The sequence below is a fragment of the Castanea sativa genome, chromosome 5 (assembly GCF_040712315.1).
Source record: "Castanea sativa cultivar Marrone di Chiusa Pesio chromosome 5, ASM4071231v1".
Lineage (NCBI taxonomy): Eukaryota > Viridiplantae > Streptophyta > Magnoliopsida > Fagales > Fagaceae > Castanea > Castanea sativa.
Genome location: NC_134017.1, coordinates 57559339 through 57585680, shown reverse-complemented (window position 1 = coordinate 57585680; position 26342 = coordinate 57559339). Strand labels below are relative to the sequence as shown.

Below are 26342 nucleotides of genomic sequence, written 5' to 3'. Positions count from 1 at the left end.
ACCCTATCGGTTAAGGCAGCAAAGGCCATAACGTGACTACATTCATCCACATACTTATCAAAAGAATCATTCTCAATGTCACTCCAAGTAGCAACCAACCCTTTATCTTCTGACTTCTTGGCCTTTTCCCTCATAAGATAGTATGGGCACTCTATCCTCATATGACCAAAACCCTTGCACTCATGGCATTGGATGAGGGGTTTCTCATTCTTACCCTTCCTAAAGGATTTAGATTTCCTACAAAGTTTGTCCTTATCCTTTTTCCTAAATTGAAGAAGCTTGATAATCTCATCTCATTCTCATCATCATCTTCATCTTCACTTTCATCTTCATCTTCAGAGTCCTCAAACTCTTCCTCTATACCCTTAAGAGCCAAGTTTTTACTCTTTCCAACTTTTCCCATTAAGCTTAATCCCATCTCATAGGTTTGAAGATTCCTTACAAGCTAAGTTAAAGGAATTTGGTCAATGTCCTTTGCTTCTTCAATGGCAGTGATCTTGGCATAGAATTTTTCAGGTAAGGACCTAAGGATTTTTCTAACAATTTTGGATTTTGTTATAGACTCTCCAAAGTTAAAGGCAAAATTCACAATATCTTTGAGTTTAGCATAAAACTCATCAAATGTCTCATCCTCTTCCATTTTTATTTCTTCAAAGCTACTAATGAGTTTTTGAAGTTTCACAGTCTTCACTGCCTTGGTACTTTCATAGGTGATCTCAAGAATGGTCCATGCTTCCTTGGCAACTTCCGTGGATGATATTTTCTTAAATTCCTTATTGATCATCCCACAAAATAGAGCATTCAAGGCTCTACTGTTGAAATTTGCTGTTATGATTGTTGCATCATACCAATCCACTGGTGCTTTCTTTGGCTTAATCCAGCCAACTTCAACAGCTTGCCATACCTGCTCACCTATAGCCTGCAAAAAAAATTTCATACGAACTTTCCAGTACGCATAATTAGTGTCATCAAATAAAGAAAGAATCAAAAGAGATTGTCCACAATCCATAACAATGGGGGTCAAGGATCACACTCAGGAAATTAATCCAATCAAAGTGTCCCCGCTCTGATACCCCTTGTTGGGAAATATAGACCCTGATTAATAGAATTAACAAGTTTTAAACTCAAGTTGTTAATTAAATTTATTATGCATAAAACTTGTTAAACCAAACAAACATTAATATCATGTCAAAAGTAAGTGTAGCGGAAAAAGAAATAAGACCAGATATGATGACCCAGGAAAATCAATGAAACCAACCAGTTTCACCATAAAAAACCTGGGGGAAAACCTTCCCGAAAAGCAATTTACTATAATAAAGAGAAGTTTCAAATCTAGCACAAAACATTTGTCCCAAGACTCTACAATCCCCGTAGACGAACTCACAGTAGAAACCTTCTACCGCTTCAGAATCTCTGAACTCTTCAATATATGAACGTTACCCTTTGATGCACGGATCCCAGTACATGACTCACTCCTTTGCAGAATCCCAGTACGTGACTCATTAACCAAATTGAGAAAGAAGAATGTTGGCTGCAAAGTTTTTCACTTCATCAACAATGAAGATCAAGAAGCACTTGGTTACAAAACCCTAAGGTGCAAAGACGCAGTAGCTTCTTTTAGAGAGAATAAGGCTTCGGTCACCTTTTGCATATGTTCTCCTTGTATTCTCTTATGTGACGGCCTCAAAAATAAGCCTTATATATGTCTAGAGTTGTGAGAAAAGAAACCCTACACAAATACAAAATCTTGACCCAAAAGTCAAATCTGAAAATTCTAATTTCCGTAACCTCAATAGATACCTCAATACATAGCAGGTGTTGAGCCTCATTAAATCTCGATAGATGGCTATCTATCGAGAAGCTGTCGAGCAGCTGTCCACAGGTGTCCAGCTATCTATCCAGTTTTAGTAAACATTTTTTCTTCACTTGTTTCTTAGTCCAATCTTCATGGCTTTAATACTAAACTTGAACATATTCTTTGAAGTATTAAACGCATCTTAGATCTACCCAAATACAAGTAAAGTACGTTTTGTCAAAAGATTAACCAACTATATAAAATATGTCTTTAATAATAATAAGAAGAAGAAGAATCATGATATAAAATAGTAAATATATTGGAAATCATGATAAAACAGTGAAAGGCCAGCTACCACGTACAATTATAAGAATGGAAGTCAAACTCTTGTCAAAATATAGAGAACACTACATTGAGCTATAAGAAAGTAAAAACAGAGTTTGGTAATGTCAACAAGCCAACATCCTCACCAAGTGGCCAATATCCTCATCAAGCTTCAAATCAAGATCAGTGGCGAAGCACTTTTCATGACCCCAAGCAGAAGAACATGGAGACCAAATCTAGAGAACACGCAGACATAAGGTCCAACTCATGAGTTGGTATAAGTGTGCGTTTAGCTCCAAACCAACTTAAAAAGTCAGCTTATTTTACTATTCATTTTATTTTTACTACTATTTATGGGACTCACTGCACTTTCTGGTACTATTCATGAGTCTCACTATACTATTTTAGCTAACTTTTATTTTTATTTACAGTACTTTCAGTAAAAAAATTTCAATTTTAGCAAAATAAGCGAATTCCAAACAGACATTAAGAATAAAATCAAAAGATCTTGAGTTTCAAAAGCATACAGATGTATTGAATGAAATACGAACAGTTAACATTATATGGTACCATGAACGAATTTGTTAATGATGCACACTCATGAGGTATAGAACCTGAGATTTTTTTTTTTTTTTTTTTTAAAGATACATATAGAATTCTTATATAACTTAATCAACAAAGTAAAAGCTTTTTTCATTCTTTTATTAACTGATTTATGTATAGGATTCCATTCGCCGGTACATCTAAGAAAGGGCTGCATTATGACTTTCCACCAAATTTTCGATTTGATTTCACAGTTCTTACATTTTTATGGTCCTCTGTGGAGTCTTGTTTTATACAAACTCCCTTAAAAAGCTTTTCATTGTGAAATAAATGGAATGAAATACAGATAGCATTTATATGTTATCCATCGATAATAATGTTGAATTTGTAAATCACCTTAGCTGCCTACTTAATACAATTTTGTATAAATTTCTTTACAAGTACGTTAGTCTAGATCAATAGTAAAGTCCCACCCCCTATCTGTTCAATGGTTCTTCCCCTGATTTGTTACATAAAATATAACACATCCTAGCAACATTTTCAACTAAATTTGAAAAAATAAAAATTATCACCCAGAATTTATCAAATACTATAAAAAGAACCGGTGAAGAATTGTAGTTTGATCTTGTTGAAAATAAGCAAGTAAACCTGAGGAAGCAGCTTCCCCAGTTAGCAATGTCACTCATTTGCTGCTCAGCTGGAAGCATCTGTCAGTGATCAGAGACAGTGATACCATCTCCTTCTGAGCCTCGTCGCTTCTTCTTCCCTTCACCATGCCTTGAACGCCTGGGTGCCTCATCCTCACTTTCACTTTCATCATTCCGGAAATTATTACCAGCACCATATTGATCATCATGGTGAACCTTTCCATGCTGATATTGTGAGTCATCATCTGGTCCACCACCCGGACTTGGCATCTCTTGACCCTTGCCTTGGTCGGATCCTGCACTATACCTGTCATTTCGATCATTAGCCCTCTGATCTCTCTTCACAACCCGGTTGTTGTTTTGATTGGATGGTGGTGGGGGTGGTGGAAACATTTGGGGCATTCCAACCGGCCGGCCAGGTCGTGCCATATTTGCACCTGCAACCCCCATCCCTCCCATAAAGGGGGCACGGCCTGGACCCATCATCATCCCAAACCCACCACCTGGAAATACCCCAGGTTGTGAAGGTCGCCCACGAAACATCATGCCCGATGTGGGACCTGCAAAATCACCAGAGAATCTAGGACCATATGGTGCAAAAGCACGGGGGCCCACACCAAAAAGATCTGGCATAGGAAACCCATCAGGTGTAACAGGTCCATATGATAGCCCATCAGCACCTATCATAACAGGGGGGAAACCCTGCATCCCAGGCATAGGTCTGGCTCCACGTGCCAGTGGCATGTGAGGGGGCCACATGATTCCCCTGCCCCTTCCTCTGCCCTGAGCTGCTGCCCCAGGAACCTGACCAAAGCTCTCCTCCTCTTCTTCACTTTCTTCTTCTTCCTCTTCTTCATTGTCCTCGAATGGGACGATATCTGGGTTCTCTCCTCCATTGTCTGGATTGACTCCCTTGGCTTTCTCCTCCTCCCGTTTTGATTCTGCTGCAATTGAGATCGCCTGTAACCAAGGATAAATATACACTGACAATTAGATTTGACCATTTCTTACCATTTAAAACAACATACAAGAGAGGACATCTTCAAGTGCAATGCAGTTTCTTTTGCTGTCTGCATCCACTTCCTCAAAAAGGGTGCCAGACAGGGGATTGGAAAAAAGAATGATTTCCCTAATGATATCTTGCTGCCAATAACTAGCTCCACTAAATGTTCATATTTACGTGGTCAACAAACTGATTCCCTTTGCTACATAACCAATAAATCTCCCAAATGCATCTAAATGGACAACATTAAAGAAAAACCAAGATCTATTGAGAGATATTTCACTTGTTTAAAGATATAAGGAGAAATAACGACAATAATATTTTAGAATTTCATAAAAAATTATATAGGAACAAAATAACAATAGTTTTTTAATCCATAAGTTACACACACAATCTCATTATTATGGGAGGAGGAAGTACCACTAGAGCCATAGCTTATTGGCAACAAATAACAGCAGTTTATGAACACAAAATTTGATATTATATTCCTAAGTATATCCTAATATCCACTTATTGAACTTCAAAGCATTGCTTATAGAAGTTCCCTATGCAGATACTGATAGTCCCAATGTGTCCATATTTTAAATCTTTTTTTTTTTTTTTTTGATAGATCATATTTTAAATGTTTTCAATGTCATAAGATTTTTTTCCCTCTTAGATTATATTAGAAGTTGCTATTGTTGTCCTGTCATGCATGCTATACCATTTCCTAATATTACAGGGCAAGTATATCAATCCAAATAAAATATTTCTAACACTAAATTTTGACTAATCGTAATCCATCTTCCACCATGTAATCCCATCTAGATCATTCCCTCCTCCACCACCCATCCCACCCCCCTCCCCCTTTGCCACAAAGTGCCATGGGTAGAGTTCAACTGCACCTTTCTCCATCCATACTGCAATGCATCATTCTGTATTTTCATTCTACAGGAGCCAATGCATTGCTCTTATTTCTGCTCACTCACTAGCTCAATGCCTATTGCAAGGGAAACCAACTAGTAACATTGGGATTGGCTTATATCACCATCTTCTATATGTTCTCTCTTATTCCATACAAGACTGCAAACTGAGAGATTGCATCTCCTTTCACTGTAGAGTGTAGATAATTGCTGTGTCATGGACATTACTCTTGTTGAAGTAATTTTTCTTTGACTTTTAACTTGGTGTTTTCATTTCTATCCGTCCTTTATTAATAACTTAAAAAAAAAAATAGATAGTTGTGAAATTGAGAGGGTTTGAAGTTGGAACACAAAATATATGCATTTCAACATACCAAAATCCAATAGCTTATGTGCAACAATAACTAAACACTCGCATCTACACAGTTAGGACCTGTTCAGTTGCTGAGAATTTCAAACCTTGAGAGTTTTCAACTCACAAAAATTAGAATGCATTAGAATTGACATATATACTGCTTGGATATACTTAGAATTCGAATTTATATCATATTTTAGACAAACTATATATATATATATATATATATATATATATATATATATGTTTCATTTTCTAAAATTAACTCAATATTGTTAGTTTTGAAAAGGGGGGTTGATATAAGTGTTGCACTAATAATTCACACAAAGAAACGACACGCAAGAATTGACATTCCATAACTAGAAAGCGGAAATTAAAACTCACAAATCATGACAATTGAGATGTTCATTGTCAAAACAACAAACAAATTATTTGGAGATTAAAAATTCATATCCTAAATGAAGAATACACCCCCATTTCACTCCATTTCCTTTTCTAGTTTAATTTTCTTCTTTTTTGAAACCTACTAATCACTACATTGCATCCCAAAAGGAGTCAAAAAGAAAACATACCATAAGTTCACTATCTGGCTCAAGATAAAGCAAGGAAGCTAACTGCTCACCAACAGAAGGCTCTAGCTCCTGACAGTCTCTACTTATCTGCAATGACAAAAGCATAACAATGAAGTTGAAGCTCATTTTAATACATGGCTACAAGATATGGAATCTCACAAGCCAAATATACATTGGGACTAGAAATTATAGCAAGTAAAAGCAAGAGGTGAAACTGCATGCAAGATTGGTACAAAATATAGAGTTACATAGTTAATTTACAATATCACTTTGCAGGAGTCATCCTCAATCCAACTTCCAGTGAGTGCACCATTGCAATATGCACTAAATTTTAAACTCTATGGTTTAATTGTCTATAGAATTAGAAACTTTTAAGGTCATTATGCATTTTAGTTTCCGCCCTTGGTACAAGCTGTCTTGTGTTTTCTGTAATCATAAAAAGCCATGGTCCTCTTTTGCTATTTAATTTAATACTTATTTAGATATTAATAAATTGGTTAAAAGTTTATGGGTTCCCCCATTGTCTTAGTGGGATAATGACCTATCTTTAACATGAATGAACCTGAATTAGTTCCAACCAATTCAGTTAGCACTTAATGTGTCAAAAGGAAATTCTAACAGAAATAATGAAATCAGACAAGAAAATACAATGTGTGAAACCCCAACAGAAATAATGTAATCAAGTCTTGATTTTTTAGATCATTGTATGATTGGATGACTGCTTTAGGAATTGTCCATTTCATGTCTTTCTTAAAATTGATTTAATATTAAGTCAACTAATAAGAAGGCCAAGACAATACTCAGAAAATTGTTAATGTATCTTGCCCCCCACACCCTTTTTTTAAAAAACTTTTTTACTATAAGGATTGAAAGGTATATCACTCTTTAGAAAAAGAAAATTCATTAGTAGGACCTCTTGAAAAAAAAATAATAACACAGGCAGTGTGAAAAAGAAACAAGAAAAACATTTGAAAGAATACCAAAAGAAACAAGAAAACAAATTAAGAGAATATTTAGATTATAAAGTTATTATCTAAATGGACAAATTTCGGTTCCAAACTAGTTCATAGCCAATGGCTACAACTCCACTCAATTTTTTTTTATCGGATGTGAATTTTTACAAATCTACCACTAGATTATATTTTCTTCTTATATTTTTTATGGTTGCAAAATTTCCAAAAGAACAATAGCTATGTCATCAATCAAATGTTTAAATTTCAAGTTTTTGCAGTCTATAATTATGCATAAAAAAAATAAGTTTATGGATCGAATAATAAATAACATCCAATTAGCATGAAAATTCACATGCGTGTTAAGAACATAAAAAATATGCAATCTAACAATTAGATTTTCAGAAGACGTAGTCATGTTAATTTTTTTAGTAGGAATTGTAGTCATTGGCTACAAACTAGTTTGTACCCAAACTTTGTCCAATCTAAATTACTTTTAGATGTGTTTTCAAACACTTTGATGCTTCTTATTTATTATTTAAACCTAACATTAACATAAAATCTACCTAAAATTATATTTTTATTACTTAATTAATCACCTCCCTGGTATTGCATCCTAATTTTCCAGAATTGCAGTGTAACCATGTCCATATCCTGTGTATGTGTATCTGCATCCTAGCATATGTTTGTGTCCGTCTGTGCATGTGTGAGCCATTGTGAGTGTGCTTTAGGTCAGGTCAGAATCAAATTACTAAATCTCCATGTGAGGTTGGGTACAACCAGGGTCAAGCCATGATGATGCACTTATCTCTATAGTTTGGCCTAGCTCCAACTTGGTCATGGTTCAAGCATTAAAAGAAAACAAGTAGATGGAAAAGGAAGAAGAAGTCGAAGAATTAAAAAATAAAAATAAAAAACGCTGCAGCAGCAAAAAGAACAGAAACCAATTCTCATCATAGCCATCAGTCAGCTTTATAAATAAGAAATTAAAAACAAAGAGAGAGAGAGAGAGAGAGAGAGAAGAGGCTCAAAATAATACCTTCACTGGTAAGTTCTCATTGTATGGATTCCTTAGATGGCGAGTTTTGTGGAAGGATAGTTCACATAACTGCATATAAGAAATTGCAAATGGAATGACAACTTTTTATTTGTTCTATGTAGAAATGTACATAAAGCAATTAATACATGTAGCTTATTCAGTTTTATGCCCCATAATCTTTGCCTGGTATCCAAATTAGGATACTGACTTCAAACATAATTTCAACCAAATGCCAACAGTTCAGACATCCCACATAGATTTTCCTTTACATTAGAAGCATAAAAAAAAACCAGCTCCGGTATTATATATAATGCACAATATCTTGGAAGCTCCTTGCTTGTATAATACATGAATAAATCTCTTAAAATAAGTGCATTGATCAGTAACAAGAATCTCCAGGAAAATAACAACAAAACCAAGCTCCTCTAACAAGACCCTACCAAATTTTTGGAACTCAAATTGACTTGAAAAGAGAAATAGAACAAAATAAATTAAAATACACTTGGGTCATTTGATGGGGTGTACAGAAGCCTTGTCAGGACCATGGTTTTTGTCATCATTTACAGCATAAGAATTTTTGGAACCAAGAAAACCTTTCGGGGAAAAAAATGCGTGACATCTATCAGTACCATTAAGATGAAAAGAAATGGTACCTTTAACCATTTGACAGAGAAATTCCGCCCATAATGGGCAGTTCCGTGTGCATATTTCCAATTGCCCCCACCAACAGACCCACCAATTCTGGATGTCATCTTTGCACAACCCTGACAAAATATAGACGACTTTGCAGTTACCTCAAACAGACAACTGAGATCCGGACTGACCAAATAGAATGTAAAACCTAGTATGTAATGATTGAGAACCACAGAGGTCTAGAGCACAGATTAATTAGTTTTGTTGGATGCTAAATCTGAAATCTACCTGGAAATGTCGAGTTCGGTTGACTGAGAAAATCAGAATGACATTTTCAGTGGAGTCAAAAGCTTCATTCAGTTTAGCTTCATTGCTCCTTTGAGTTGCCCATACACCTTGTTGTACAGATAATTCCAAGTTTTCACGGTTGCAACTTTTAACAATAAAATACCTGGGTATGCATGTTAGAAAAGGAATTAGATCCAAATTCATAATATCCCATCTAAGTAAACAAACAGGTGCTTTAACCAGAAAGAAAATAATATATGGCCATTAAACTTAAAATCCAATCGCATATTAACAGTTTTGAAATTGACTGTTAATTGAATCAAGGAAAAACCTTTCCAGCATTAAATCTCTAAGCCTACATCATAGTACATCAAGCCCTCAAAACCAATAAAACAGGTCTAGAGGTATATGGTTCATAACAAAAGCTAGATGGCATATAATTGAAAAAATTAAAATAAAAAAATAGCTAGTTGAATATGATCAAGTAGCATAAACAAGCATGCTAACCACAAAAGGCATATCTTTTCCAATTATAGCAAGACAAAAAGTCATTCCCAACATACAAGACCTCAATTCTACTTGTCTGGTAGAGGTGATTAGTAGGCAACCTTACAAATACAATCCAAACAGCATTATCTTTCCCAAGGAGAATTAAAAGCAATTGAGTTATGTGTTTGAATTTAATTAAGGAACCTAATTTACTGCATCTAAGGAACTATACCCAAATTTTACCCTATTTTTAAATAACCAACTTTTATTTAATTTTTCACACCTTTAGCAAATAAGCTACAAAATATAGAGGATGCCAGACTTGTAATTCTATTCCATTCAATTATGAATTCCAAAAATTGTACCGGACCACTTGAAAGGTTGAAGCACCATGACTCACCCAAAAGAGAGAGAGAGAGAGGAAGAAGAAGAATCAGCCCTGCCACCGGTGATGAGGGACCTACTTTGGAGGGGCTGATTCCTAGACTTGAACCTCCAATACATCGCCTAGGTGGAGAGCACTTGCCATCACACCAAGGTCCAACCTCTTCTCAGTTAGAGTTAGATGGTCCATCAAATTACAGGTGAATTTAAAACATTAGACACATAGGAATGTAGTGTAAACTAGAACCTCATAGCAGGTTAAAAGAAATTATTAATATAACAAAAGTACATACTCATACAAAAGTAAGGAGTAAGATACTGGTGATTTTAGAAACAAAACTGGCTAGAAAATCTATTGCTTCGTATTTATTTTATTGTGATAACTATATTTTTTTATCAGTAAGTTACATACAGACCTAGTTGGGTTGAACACATGACTTTACTTTACACTACACCATGTCTTTGCATGCAGACAAGGTGTCATTTGAGCTAGAGCTCATTGGCTGCATTGCGATGGTGGTAACTAATATTGCCACAAAATTTGGACAATCTTCTAAAGAGAGAACCGCATAACACCGACATCATATCCTTCCAATCGAGAGTGATAACAAAATTCTACTAGGTTCTGTAAAATACATGACAAAGCCATATAGAATCCCAATTCTATTATCATCCAAACTCCCTAATCAGGGAAAAAACCCCTCCAAATGGCCCTTTAGACCAGTTGCATTCTTTAAGAAATACAGAATTAATTTTACTTTCTACTTTTCTTATTATTTTCAGCAAGAAATAAAAGGTAATGCCCAAGTACTCACACAATACAGAAATAAACCATACCATAACAACAATCAGTAGCTGATTAAGTTATGAGCTTTATGAAATTGATAAGGGATATTGAATAAACAAATCTTGGATCAACTTAAAACCAGGAGAGTAATATGTTGTCTTCAATTTGTGAAGCAAATGCCCTCAAACTGCCTGTTTCAACTACTTCACATCAGGCAAAGTAGCACCGACCTGCAGTCTACACCACACCAAATCTCACAAATATAATCCAACTAATACCTGACAAGGCAAACAGAAAATCTTTTTTCCCCCCCACCATATCAAATAAGCAAGGACTTGAACACAGGACCTAGGACTTGGCATGCCAAGGCCTCACCACCCAAGCTGGGTGGGTTAAGGCAAAAACACCAAATCTTAGCTGTTGAAAAGCATGGCATGGATTTTTTTATGGTACTTCACAGTAGCAATTCCAAATCTTCAGGCCACTCCACTTATCCCCTTCCTACATTACCACCAAAAATAAAAACCCTTACAAAAGGCATAACTGTAAGAATTAGTTCTCTTATCACTCCGCACATCCAAATACCTCTTGACATCTATTTGATCAACTCAAATGTCATCTCTGTTTCACTTTCTATTCTATATAAGTCATCATTTTTTTCTTCATCTCTTATACCTCCTACAGTAATGTCATTTCAAAATATGCTCACCCAAATCCTTCTCTAAATTTAAGCCATTTTTTGTTGAGTTACACGCACCTAGTAGGTTTGAGCCCCCCCCCCCGACCTCATCCTCCCCGCACACTTATGAGAGAAAAAAGTGCCATTTGAGCCAAGGCTCATCGGCAAGACTTGGCAGAAAATGAATTATACTTTCCTGCTAAATAATAGGAACAAAACCAATGACTAAACATCGACATGACCTTTGAAAACAATTCTAAAAAAATTTCAAAGTGCCAAGATCCTCCACAGGATGCCAAATTTAAGCAAAAAGAAACATGTCCTCAGACAAGGTGTTCAAGGAGCATAATCCATGTCCAAATAAAAAGCGCCTAGTAGTTCAATTGACACCTCCCAGTGTTTCTAAAGGAGACGTCCAGGGTTCAAATTCCACTCCCTCTTATAACTATCAAAAAATCATCCATGTCCAAATAAACTAGACATCTAGTCAGTTCAACAAAATAGGAAATCATTGGGTTTTTTTTCCTTTTTTCTCCTTTTTCTCTATAGCTATTCCCACATTCTTACTCAGTACATCAATAAAATTGTAATCTCAATGTCCTTGCCTTTCCTATCTTGCTAAAGCATCTTTTGAGCACAATAAGGAATTAAGGTTTTGTAGTTTTATTAATTTTATAAAAAGAATGTTATCAGAAAACAGCATTCTCCATAAGAAAATCACTTGAAAGAAACTCACAAAGAAAGGATCCAATTCAAGCAATAGAATTAAATAAAAATACTGCCTTAGTTATTACTTACCAAAGAATTCAAACACCTAATCTCTCAATTAAAACAGAGCAGGCCCAAAAAAAAGTGAACAGTCAAGTGTCAAACCCATTGATGTAGGATTTTCCCTAAAAGAGGGCAGAGGGGAACAAAGAATGAGAAAGGGTGTTAGCACCTACTAGATCTCCATCAAGCCTGTGACTAATCATCTCATATATCCATCCAAAAAAATTTTAATCAGACATTTATTTGAGACACCTTTAATTACTAAATTTTACAAAATCACATGTTTAGCAAACCCTCATAGCTTATAGTAAGCACGTTCCTTCCAACAAAAGGTCTATCATGTCCCCTTCAACTACTTAAATTAGTAACCTAAGTGAACATAAGTCCCACAGTTGATCTACCACACACTAACAAATCAATAGTAGAAATGTATTATGATGTAACATAAGCAAAACAAAATATTCTAGAGTAGAGAAAAACACAAATCTTGTCAAGCATTATTAGCAAAGCTCAATAGAATTTATCCAAATCAATACTGGACATGTGCCATTGATCTAATCCTAGATCTTGTGATAATAGGTACCAGAAATGAGATGAATCAATAAAAGTTTTTTAGCATGCATAACATGGTCCTTGGTGGCTTTAACCCTTATCTAAGATGTAAATGTTACTTCTTCTATAAACTATGCATTCACACACAACGTATATATGCACATATGTACATGTCATATATATATATATATATATATATATATATATATATATATATATATGACTTAGTTTACTGAAATATATTTTAAAAGGCTAAAGAGTAAAGAATGAACCCCAAGCACACAAGACACCATTTGATATAGATCAATACAACTCGCACTCATATGGAATTGAATACAAGACCTCACCCTCCACCATTATTTCTTTTTTCTTTTTTTTGGCTAGGTAAATAGGGGGAGGGGGGCTAGTGGGGTTTGAACCCCCAGTGCCCAAGCACCACAAAAGATGCTAGAACCACTGGGGTATCCCTTGAACCCCACTAATAGCACCTTTATGGCAAGACAAGATGCTATTTGGTCTAAAGACCATTGGCATGACAAGCATAAACTCATAATAGATGCACTAACAAAAACATAAAAGGAAAAGAGAATAGGGAAAAATTTAGGTACAGTTTCTTAGGTGTTGTACCTCAGGCTCCTTATTTAAATTCAACTATATGGCTGCATTGACCAATACAACACAAGATGTTTTATCTTCCCCAAAGGCAATTAAATTCAACTATGTGGCTCTTTGGTCTATGCAGCCACAGTTGAATTTAATTGGGAAAACTAAAGTATAGCACCTAAGGAACTATACCTGAGTCTTGTCAAAGAGAATATAGCATCAACAAGAAGCTCCACATTCCAATTAAAGTTTGATATATTGCTAACAGCTACACATTTAACCACAAGGAAAGACATTAAGGCACTCAAAAGGCGTCAGCCACAGGAATCAAGACATAAAAGCAGCTGATATGCAGTTAAGGCATTTTCCATGAGCATCACTAAGATGGATTACTCAAGGCACATGCCATAAATGCTACTTGAAATATATCTTTATGGACCTTTAAAAACAACATATTCTGCCTCACAAAATAAAATAAAATTTATCAAATGATGGCAACGACAACAGCAACCAAGCCGGGGCCAGCTATGGATATTCAACAAATTAGTTTGGGTTGCCACATGTATGCTTTTCTGCCTATCAGATGATAGCAAATTAATCAAAAAATACATTTTCCCAAAACTTCTGCTTACCTTCATATTAGTGTTGCTAATCACTTTTTTAATAAAATAAAAAAAATAAAAGAAAAAATTCACAGAAAAAGACCATTCCAAGTCCCTAGACAAAACTTTAGACCAGGAAGTTATCACAGTTGTTTGCTTTCCTCTATGATGCCCCAAGCAACTTATCCAAAAACAAATCCCCAGCAAACAAAAATTACAATGATGAAGTACACTGCATAAGACAAGAAGCAAATCCACAAATCATATGGTGTTTACTTTACTTTTAAATGCCCGAAGAAACAAAAATTATTATAATTAAGTACACTCCATAAAATGAGAAGCAAATCCATTCATATAATGGTGAAAATGAGAACAGTACAACATAAAATGTGTATAAAAATCTAAACTAACTAACATAAGCTTAAGGGAGGCTGATTACAGCTGTTAAACATGGACAGAATTCTTTTGGGCATTTTATTGGTTGAAAGATGAGCCCTTCATGACGATGCCCATATAAATATACAAAAACTTCTTTACAAAACCTAATGAAAGACCTCAGATCTCTGAACAAACCTAGATATTCCTTGAGGCAAAGGTGTAGCAGCTCTGTTTGTCTGATTGGGCAATCCATTTGGAACAATTTGTATCTGGTTCTGGCTGACCTGCTGTTGGGACTGCTGCTGCTGCTGCTGCTGCTGCTGCTGCTGGACATTAGCAGACTCGATCGTTGAAGATTTTCCAACCACACCTTGATTGGCAGTGTTGGGACCTTGGGGAAATTGAGTTTTTTCGGCTTGTTGAGAGAAACCAGCATTCCGTTGTTGAAAAAATTTGTTCGAAGGGTTGTAATTGTAAGAATTTAAATGCTGAATCTTCTGAAGGACCTCTTCAACAGTAGGTGGAGGTCCGGGCATTTTTGCATGCCTATACCGACAATCAGGACCATTTGGACAAAAACCCAACTTGTACCTGCAGTTACAGAATACCCCAATTCAGTAAACAACTTCCATGCTCTTATTATCATACTGGTTCTTTGTCTCAACATGATATACAAAACTAACCCAAATTAACATGCAGCAAATCCATTTTTTACAAAACAAAGATTTCCAGCTTTTCGTAATGCAGTACCATTGATTAAGTTCCTATATGAATTTCACAATCAGACCACAGTATATATACTGGAAACCATAAACCAATATTACAGCATACGCATTCTTGTAACTCCCCTTCCACACACTTTTCATACTACAGATTACAGAATACAGATTTCACACCTACAATATATACATAGCCAAAATACACCGTCAGTACCTAAATTTTAGCTTATGAGCAATTTTAGACCCTAAAGTTTAAAATAAATTCTTTTAATCCCTAACAAACATAAAATGATCGCCTTTAGTCCCTAGCAAACTTAAAATGATCACTTAAAGTCCCAATCAAGCAACGACGTATCAGTTTTTTGATTGGCTGCATCATCTAAGAGACTAAAAGTGATCAATCTAAACTTTAGAGACTAAAATCACTAATGAACTAGGGACCAGCAAATTATTTAAGCCTCTATATCTATATACTCATTCATTGAATCTTGTGCTCCCCCATCTATCTAAGATCAATTGCAAATCCCACAATTCATTCAAACATTAGCTATATACATATAACCACAAAAAATCACAATCAAAACCAACCCATCTCAATTAAAATCACAAACTTTATAAACAGTAAAAAAAAAAAAAATTACAAACACATAGATAAATACATACATGTTACACTCCTTGATATCTTCGTTGGTATGTTTGTAAACACAGTCCTGCTCGCGGCACTCGCCGTAGAGGCGGAAGAAGCGGCAGACGGGCATCCGCGACTTGTCGTATTGGTGGAGGAAGCCGCAGGCGTCGCCTTTCATACACAGGCTCCGCAACCAGTGACGACACACCGTTTGCCGGAAGCTCCGCCCGCCCGGCCTATAATTTCCAGCCCCAGCTTCCCCTCCTCCTCCTCCTCCTCCTCCCGATACTGCGGTGTGGCCCACGGCGATAACGTTGGCGTTGTTAGCGTTGTTGTTGTTGTTGTTGTTGGCGGCGTGGATTGCGGCTGATTCGGACTGGATTATGTGGGGCCCGGAGGTGGCCGCAAGATTGGCGGCGGTGGGGCCGGCATCAAGGCCGCCTTCGAAGTCGAAACTGAGGACTCCCTCCGGGTCCTCCATTAGAGAGAGAGAGAGTTTTTTTTATTTTGGCTTTGCTATCTGTGTGTGTGTGTGTGTTTTTTTTTTTTTTTTTTGATTGGCTAATGAATTAGGGTTTTGGGAAGCTTTTAATTTTGAGTTTGAGAGAGTGTGAGTGTGTGTGTGTTGTGAATGGAGGGAGGAGTCACGGTTATAGGGCGGCTGGGTTTTGCAACGGTGAATAGGTGGAATTTTGTAACGGCAGAGAAAGTGTGTGTTTGATGAATCATGAATGTTGAGTTTAGCAAAAATAAAAAAGTAACTAGCAAGACAAACCTTTTTAGCAAAGGGAAACACGAACGCCTTGCAACTGAGTAAAAATATCATTTAAGTGATGAATTTAAATTAGAATTACTGACAACTTACCGTATAAAATTTTTCATAAAAGTGTCAAGAAAAATACAAAATTACTTTAGGTTAAAATACTAGTTTAGCCCATAAACTCAAACAAAAATTTATTTTTCATCTCTGAACTTTGAAAAAAATTCTTTTTTATCTCTAAACTTTGTAAAGAGTTTCTTTAATAATTTAGAAACAAAAATTTGGATGCAAAAATAACTTTCTTCAATAATTTAGGGATAAAAAACAAACTTTTAGTAAAATTTAAAAATATAAATAAAACATTTTTAATAGTTTAACAATGAAAATGAAATTTTCAATAGTTTTGAAACTAAAAATGAATTTCTTAAAGTTTAGAAATAAACAAACGTTTAGTAAAATTTAGGGAATAAAATAGTATTTTACTTTTTTTATTTTATAAGAAAAGAAAATATTAAATTACAAGGTTTAGGATAATTTTGATTTTATCCATATAATTTTTTAAGAATTTTAGATTTAGATTGGACCTCTAATATGAAGTAAGGTAGTCGTTAAATGGCATATAATAAGACATCTTTACAATTGATCTAAATTTAAAACATAATGGATTCTCAAAAAAAAATTAAAACATAATCCATAGAAGGAAAAATATATATAGAACACTAGCCTCTAAGCACACGCATTGCACGTGCTCAAGGGCTCTTTTATTTTTTGGGTAAATGTTAATAATTTGCATTTATTAAAATTTGGTATTACTACAATTTCCAACCACAAAAAATCCTAAAAGTTTGATGAGTATTATGCATTTGTCACTATTATGACAAATATTAATCTAGCCTTTCGCATGCACATGATTAGAGGCTTTTTTTTCTTTCTTTCTTTCTTTTAAAGTACAAAACTTTTTAGTCATTATAATTCGAGGTTGATGCATTTTCCAATCACCAAAATTCCCAGATGTGTGATGAGATATAACACAAAATATAATACATCCAGAAAATACATAAATCTCATCACACCCCTAGGTATATTTGTAATTGAAAAATGCATCAATCACAAATTATGATGACTGGGAAGTTTTGTGCTTTAGAAAAAAAAATAGAAGAGTCTCTAAACACACACAACGCACGTACGAAAATGCTAGTTTTTCCAATAACAAAGAATATGTGATTACGTTGATGCAGTTTAGACAAATAATAATATTTACCATTTCTTAAAAAATGTCATTTGTCCAAAATTTATAAATCACATGCTCTAGAGCATGCTTTAAGGGTTTTCTATTTTTTGATTAATATATAAAATTTTATATTCATTACAATTTGGGGTTTATTTGTTTGGCAGTGACATTTATGTGTTTGCCAATCACTAAAATAATCATGAGTGTAATGAGATCTTACACCAATAATTAACACTGAAGTAGCATTGAGGTCATTTGTGTGTGTGTGTGTGTGTGTGTGTGTGTGTGTGTGTGTGTTTGGGGGGGGGGGGTTCACTTTTTGGTTCTAGTCTGCCAAGATCTCATCATACTCATGTTTGGCAAACAAATAAATGTCACTAGCAAACATAAACCACAAACTGTAATGAATATAATTTTTTATATCAACAAAAAAATAGAAAAGCTTTAAGTAATAAAAGTACAACTATTAACCTTAAAAAAAATACAACCATCAAGTGTCTCAAGAATATTGGTACCACCGCATATCCTTGGTGCAATGATTACTCCAGAAGTATAAGTGCTTGTGGGGGTGTAAGGTGTGGAGGGCAAAGGCTAGAGTTCAAATCTCCAGGAAGAAGTTTCACACACATATATACTTGGATTAAATTAAAGTAAAATTTCTATCTTATACAAAAAAATAAAAAGAATATTGGCAAAATAAAAAAGAGATTGGAAGGATTCACCCACTCAATAAAGATTTGAAAAATGAAAGCTTTTGATTAAGAACAGATTTTTGGGGGTGTAAGGTGTGGAGGGCAAGGGCTAGAGTTCAAATCTCCAGGAGGAAGTTTCACACACATATATACTTGGATTAAATTAAAGTAAAATTTCTATCTTGTACAAAAAAATAAAAAGAATATTGGCCAAATAAAAAGAGATTGGAAGGATTCACCCACTCAATAAAGATTTGAAAAATGAAAGCTTTTGATTAAGAACAAATTTTTTACAATCCTCAAAACTTCTAGCATTTCTTTCTCCAAAGCACTACTATACAAATTATACTATTAGCCACTGTATATTCATCTTACACATCTATTTTGATTTTGATGCCTACTGCTGCTATACACTAAAAGATTGCATTGACTTTGAGTTCATAGTAACCTTTTTAGCTTCAAAAGCCATCCATTTATACAATGTCTGAGATCCATTTAAAACATTCTAACCCTCCTCGAATTTTTTGTTGCAGTTGAGACTTGAGATAGTGGAGTCCACTTCTATTAGTTAGCCCAGCTATTTATGTTCAAGAAAGGGATCTTTGTTATTACCTTCCCAGTGGCCACAAAATGTTATATCAAAACATTGCAACTTCTGCAAACAAATAAATACTTAATCATGCAGCAAAGAAACGAATGATAGAATGAGTGACTAATTAAAAAAATTGTCATATGTTTTTGTTCAATGTATATTTCAATCCATAGCGTTTGATGTTGGAGATTGTTGTTTATAAAAGAAAATGTTGGAGATTGTCTAGCTCAATTAAGTTAAATATACCTAGTATTTAACGAACAAAGATCAAAGTAAAAGAAAAATAGTAAAAAGAGCAAGAGCAAAAATAAGAATATGGAAAAAGATTTTTAAAATAAATAATAATGGAGAAAGCAAGAAGATCAGGATAAGTAAAAGAATAGCCCCCAATATTTTCCCTTCCATCTCCCTCTCGGACTCAGTAAATCTCTCTAAGATTCAAATGGTATCTTACATCTCAAATCCACCATCACATAGAAGCCCTCGCAAAAAATCAGAGTACCCAAATCTCACGTAGCAATAAAAAATAAATAAATAAAAAGCTTGATCTCGCCCAAAATGTGCCCAAATCAATAGTGCATCAAAAAGGCATAGACTTACTAAAATGAACACTTCAACAACAATAGCAAGCAAAAACAATTCCCTTTTCTCTCACTCTGTCTCTCGTCCATTTGGTCGGAGGGGTAAAAAAGTAAGAGGATAAAAAATAAGAAAGGAATAAAAAAGGGTGAAGATAGAAAAGATTTAGTTTTCTCTCATATATATATATGAGTAGGACTTGGGAGAATAGAAAAGTGGAGAGATGGAAAACTATTAAAAATGAAGTTGGTATAAATTTACAATTATGTCCCTATTAAATAAAGCAAAAGGTAATACAATTTTTTTATACACATTTATTTATTTAAAAAATTATGTATGGACATTTCACTTTTTTTTAATTATTATTTTAAAGGCACAAGCCAGATCCAAAAAGTGGTGAAAAAATAAAAATAAAAAAGAGAAAGGAAAGTGATAATAACAAAGGAAAGAAAAAGAAAAAAGTCAGATGAAAAATTCTATACAAATCAAAATAGATTCTAAATTCACAAAATAATAATATTTTACCATCAGGCAGGCACAACATTCAACATCAAACAACATCATAAATAAGGTCAATTCATACAATAAGTAGAAGTAGTAAATTACCTTAGCAACCCTAGTGCTGCTGAGAATAATGTCGAAAGAAGCACTCTTTCCACCCTCTATTCGTTCCTTAATTGCTTGATGGATCATCAAGCGTGTTCAGTGTGGTTGAATCAGAAAAGACAGCAACAACAACAATTAGGACAACTATCAAACAATTCCAAACAATAGAATCACGGTTACATAGCCAACACCTCACCAATGGAGTGGACATGGACATGCAAAGGAGTTTGGTAAAAGATATATTGTGTTAATAGGATAAGAGACCCACCGCTGTTGAGAGATTTTGACAAAATATAACATACCCAAGTCAAGGCGATCTCTTGTTATGCGAAAATCCCCAAATGGTAATGACAATAGATAATAGTGTAAAACAAATAGATGTCTAAAAGATCAGTAGAAAAAAAATTAAAAATAATTTTTTTTTTTTTTTTTGTTGGCTTTGAGTTTTGACCCCTAAAATAAAACTTTGAACACCTCGACCTTGAATTTTTTTAAGCCCAACTAAACTAAGTTTGAATACGATTCTCTTAACAATATATTAGTCTTTTTAAACACACACACACACACACACAAAAAAAACCCAATAATTGTTGGGTATAGATTGTTCCTAGTTAATTAATTCAATTACCCAAATTAATTAATTAGTTCAAATTACATGCAAATCGTGGAGGCATCAACAAATCACCAAATAAACTAATATACAGTGAAAATTAAATGACGCAGTGATTTGTTGACGAATGGGAAAAACCTCTAACAAGGCAAAAACCCCACCAGGTGATTTTCAGGTCACCACTCACAATAATCCACTAATCAAGAACAAGCGGATACAAGTATATAGAATCTTACCACTCCCTAGGACTATCCCCAAATACCAACTTACAGTTGAACCTTTGCTCCAATCCCCAATTGGACTTAATCATGTAGAAGACTTCTCCTTTGCACGAATCTCAGTACGTGACTAACTCCACAGCAACCCTTTGATTGTTGCAATTGATTTACAACAGGTTCATATAGAAATACCAATAAGATCTTCAATATTGGTGCTAGAGACTCTGCTTGGTTACAGAACCTAGTAGCAACTCTAGGAATTTTTTTTAGGGTGATCACTAATAAATTTAAATTATACAAAATCTAATAAAGCAATAACTTGAATATTTGCTACAATTGTGAGTCAAGTCACTAAGGAGAGTAAAATTGTTGTGTCTGTAAAGCCAAAAAAAAGTATAACTGTCATCACCATCAAAGAGAACTAACAACCACAATATTTTTCTTAGTACTATTTTTTAGGGAAAAATGAAATTAGAGATTATTTTTATTGAATAAGTTGAACAAGCTACAAATTTAAATGTTCAACGATTTTTATCTTTTTGTTTTGTAGTAGGCTTTTTATTGAATAATTAGATCACTTGTTGTTGTTTGGTCTTATCTTATTTTTGTTTGGTTTATGTTTATTGTTATTTGGGCTAGTATTTATTGTTGTTATTTAAGTTTTTTTTTTTAATTTTATAAAAGGGATTAAGGATTATGCTTGGGGGCAAAATTAATTTTGAAGTAATATTATATCCACAATATTTTTACAATAAATCTTATGCAAAAAACTATTATTGGTAGGTAAAAATATAATATCAGTATTGAGCCCAAATTAGAATCAATAATAACTTACCACATTGGATTTGTGATAAAATTATTGTGAAAATGTTGTGAATATAGCATTATTCATATTTTTTTTAAACCCAACTTTTTGTAATTCTCAAGTCAGAGTGTTCAACATTTTATTAGAATGGTCACAATAGATTAGTTTAACATATAATTTTTTTTCGGCAAATATATATATGCAATTTTTTGCAAGTCAAGGTGGTCCTGTGACCACCCTAGCTTGCATGTAGAGCCGCCAGTGCCAAAGGCATACAAGAAACACAACAATATCTTTTTCTTCTATAGGAGGAGGATAGGGTTTCAAAAAGAAAACTTTATGAAACTTTCTAGGGTTAGGGTTTTCTTTTCCACCTCTTTAAAAAAATAGGAACTTAATGGGCCTTTTAATTAGGCTCTCCTATTCTGATTAGGTTTACACAAATCTTGGACTTTCTTAATCCTATTAGGATTATACAAACCTATATACAACTAGCATCTTAGAATAAAACGTTGCTGGCTATATTCTGAAATCTATCAGCTCGATAGATCAAGCTTGTGTCAAGCTTCTTCATTAAACCTCGATATATGCTAATGTCGAGACTAGTGTCGAGCTTCACTAAATCAGCTTTGCTTCACTAAATCAGCTTTTCTTCACTAAATCAGCTTTTCTTCACTTGTTTCTTGGATCAATCTTCTTAACTTTAATGATACCACTTGATGTCTCTAAGCAATATACTTCTTGATACATTAAACCCAACTTAGATCTACCAAATTACAAGTAAAGTGTGTTTTGTCAAAGGATAAATCAATACATAGAAAATATGATCCTAAAAATAACAAACCAATTTGATATAAAATCTGGGAAAAAAATTAATAAGCCCAACAACAAAAGTAGAAATTTGCTAATCTTAAATGTTAGGAAAAAAACCCATTTAGATTTTAATAAATTTGAAATAAATCAATCAAATGGGAAATCAACTGATGAATAATTGTTTGGCTGTGTACATGGAAAGAGATATAGCTCATAGAATTGATAATAAAGATATCATGCAACGATTTCAAAAATATGAAATATCATAGAAAACAATTGTACTTTATGTATTTCAGATTTTTTTTTCTTTTATTTATTTTGTTTTTTGTGATGTTGATATATTCTAATTCTCTTTGTTTAAAATTTTGTATAATTTATGTTTCTCTTTGATATATCTATACTACTATTTAAAGGGCTTCTTCTGTTTAGGATCCTCATTTTTTTGTTCAAACATGTCCCTACACCTTTATGTTTAAGTAGAAACAAAACTAAATGACAATCCAATAAAAATACAACTCTAACTCCCACTAAAACATTGCCTAAAAAATATAGTCACTCTCCTATTAATTTTCAAATTGGAATGAATGAAAATTAGGACACTAAAAAAAAAAAGGCCTTATCGCTGCGCGAAGTATGTGTGATGAGGCTATGTTATTTTAACCTTTTTTAAAACTCTTCTTGGGGATATAATTGTTGTATTGATTGTTTTGCATAACATTCTAATAGATATATAAGAGGATTCCCCTCTTTCAATTAGACTTTTATGTAATACAAAAATACCCTCAATAATGAAGGGTAATTTCATTTAGAAATAGGGTCATAAATGTCAAATAAAAATAAAAAATTTTGAATTAAAAAAAAGAATTCCTAAAATTTAGGATTTTTTCCTTTCACATTCAAAAAAGAAATTACAGTTACTGCTTATTTCTAAAATTTATCATTTTTATTTGTTTGAAAAACAAACATTTTTTCAAAAAATAAGTAAAACATGAGAGCCTTTAAGTTTAGGATTCAAATCAACATTTTCTCATTATTTTTAAGAACGAAGAGATTCAATCATTCATTGATACGTAGAAAATCCTAGTACAAAGTATCTATAGCAAGTGGTGATGCATCTTCTAACCAATACATATCATCAGCAATATTCATAGCAAATCTAGCTAATGAATGAGCCACCATATTTCCTCCTCTTTTCACACAACTATTAGAAGCAAAATGCAAACCGCAAATATAGCAAAGAATATCCTCAAAAATATGGCCTAGCAAAGAACTATTAGCTGTAGAACCCGATATTGCTCCCATCACATTCGAATTATCCCCTTCAATCACAAGCTTTGAAAAGCGGACTTCCATGGAAAATTCTAGTGATTTTCAACACGCCAGAGCCTCTACTTCCTCGTTGTTGTTCACATAGGGTCCTTTAATAAACATTCCAATCATCACCTCACCCACTGAATTTCTGATTATTGCTCCAAAACCAGAACAGTTCGAGTCTGAGAAAACTGTCGTATCGAAATTCAATTTGTAAACATCTTGTGGTGGAGGCTGCCAAACGTTTCTGCTTGGTGCTAAGCTTGTGACCACTAGATTTTCCTCTGCTTTCTTGTACTCCTCTAGAAATTCTGTTGCTCTATTTTTCAGCCATTGTGGATCCTTCATTTGTCCTCCATGCACATCAACATTCCTCTAGTTCCATATGGTCCATGCTTGAACAAGGAAATGTTCAAGCTCAATTGCCGATAACCTGTCCAACAAAAACTCAAATAACTACATAAAATCAGAGTGGTTAGTCAAACATTTTTGCAACAAGGTAAGGCTTCTTGCCTAAACATCTTGGGCAGCCCCACAATCCCATATGGCATAAATCGCAGTCTCAGGTGCTCTTTTGCAGCAATGACATGTATTATCCAGGGTGATTTTTTGTTTTGCTAGATTCACTTGGGTTGGAAGGATTTCATGGCAAGCTCTCCAACCAAATACCTTCAATTTACTAGGTACCCGCATCTTCCATAATGCTCCTCATATATTCTACCCTCCTAAACCTCTCAAGCACTTGGCCCAACTATCCTTCCTCATCACCTTCCTTACTGAATGATACCCTGATCGAACTGAATAAGCCCCACTCTTATTTTGCAACCACAAAATTGAATCCTCCACATACTTTCGGCTTAGAGGAATTCTGCAAATTGCCTCAACATCTTCTCTATTAAAGGTTGCCATGATTATGTTTCACCTCCACCAGTGATGATTCGAGCCAATGAGGTCCGATACCGTCCAACCCTCCTCCTCCTCATGCACAGGATGTAAGATTTTATTTGATGGATAAGTGGGAATCCATTTATCAGTAGTCACTTTAATAGATTCTCCATTCCCCACCCTCCAACAACAAACGCTCCTCAAAATTTGCATGGCTGACAAAATGCTTTTCCATGCATAAGAGCTATTAGGTGAATCAACCGCATTTAGGAAATGGCACCGAGGGAAGCATCGAGCTTTGAAGCATTTAAAAAGAAGGGAATCATGGTCCTGCAACATTCTACAACCTTGTTTGGCTAACATGGCAAGGTTGTAAAACCTCAAATCTCGAAAACCCATTCTCCCTTTATTCTTTGTCTGAGATAAGCTATCCCAACTCTCCTAATGAATCTTCCTTTCATTTCCAACTTGACCCCACCAAAATTTAGCACACAATACATTTAGTTCATCACACAATTTCACTCTCATTATTGAACCATTGAATTATTCCAAAAAAAAAAAATCAATCTTTATCTCTCTCTCCTTCCATCTCTTGCATGAATGCTCATAATCAAACCGATCCCCTTACACAATGACCAATATGATAATCTACCTTAGTTGTTGGAAATCTATCATAATTTCCTTAATTAGGTGTACATTCGGATTTTTTTTTTATAATTATTATTGGTTTGGTATTGAAATCATGGTGGTTGGGTCAGGATCTTTGGGCTTGTGGGTTTTGTCACGTTGGTAAAGTAGTTTATGGTGGAGCTAGGTTAGTTCAAAAAGGGATCTAGCAAATAGCAATGGGTGTTTGTGCTTATGGTGAAATTAGTTTTTTTTTTTTTTGAGTAAATAGTAATACTTATTAAAACACACACGAAAATAGCAATAATAGTATTTAAAGCCGAGTTTATAATACATTTCATAACTAAAGTACAACTACAAAAGGGTCTAACCTTTGTAGTTGTAGATTGGGGTTATAAACAACGGACATTAGACACAAACAACCAATGTGGGATAAATTAAGTAATACTTATTAGAACCCACACAAAAATAGTAATAATAGTGTTTTAAACTGGGTTTATAATACATTACATAACCAGAGTATTACTACAAAAAAGTCTAACCTTTGTAGTTGTAGATTGGGGTTATAAACAGCGGACACTAGACACACACAACCAATGTGAGCTAAACATTCCTATTTTTTTTTTTTAGTAAACAATAATACTTATTATAAGTAAAATTAGTTAGTAATTCGTGCAATGCACGAAAAAAATAATATAATATGATTTTTCTCTTTTTTATATTTTTGACCCAAAATATAAAATTTGATAATTATGATAGTTATTAATTATCAAATTCTGCCATATGGTTTTTTTATCATGGGATGAAAGTATATTTTTTTGGTTAAGTAGCCATATGGCTGAATTTTAAGAAGGGAACCTAAAAAACATCATTTAAGTATATATATATAATTCTTAAGACAAAATTAGTGCCCATCTAAAATTGCTATATATTAAGTGAAAAGCTCTTTAGTGCTTTGATGTTATGATCC

General features: G+C 34.1%; 1 protein-coding gene across 1 annotated transcript; it reads right to left on the bottom strand.

Annotated features, from left to right (window-relative positions):
- Nucleotides 1–2995: 2995 nt before the first annotated feature.
- Nucleotides 2996–16400, bottom strand: LOC142636380 (30-kDa cleavage and polyadenylation specificity factor 30). The gene is made up of 7 exons (XM_075810586.1): nucleotides 15679–16400; nucleotides 14492–14887; nucleotides 9052–9214; nucleotides 8784–8894; nucleotides 8131–8199; nucleotides 6142–6228; nucleotides 2996–4269 (listed from the first exon to the last, which is right to left on the bottom strand). Exons 1-7 carry the CDS (start codon nucleotides 16122–16124, stop codon nucleotides 3373–3375), a joined length of 2169 nt encoding a protein of 722 aa, XP_075666701.1. The 5' UTR covers nucleotides 16125–16400; the 3' UTR covers nucleotides 2996–3372.
- Between the last annotated feature and the right edge of the window lie 9942 nt (nucleotides 16401–26342).

Coding starts and splice junctions, on each gene's coding strand:
- LOC142636380 (XM_075810586.1), bottom strand. CDS start 16,124: ATGGAGGACCCGGAGGGAGTCCTCAGTTTCGACTTCGAAGGCGGCCTT. Junction 14,888..15,678: donor GATATCAAGGAGTGTAACAT/GTATGTATTTAT, acceptor CTGTAACTGCAG/GTACAAGTTGGGTTTTTGTC. Junction 8,200..8,783: donor TCTCTGTCAAATGGTTAAAG/GTACCATTTCTT, acceptor TCTTATATGCAG/TTATGTGAACTATCCTTCCA.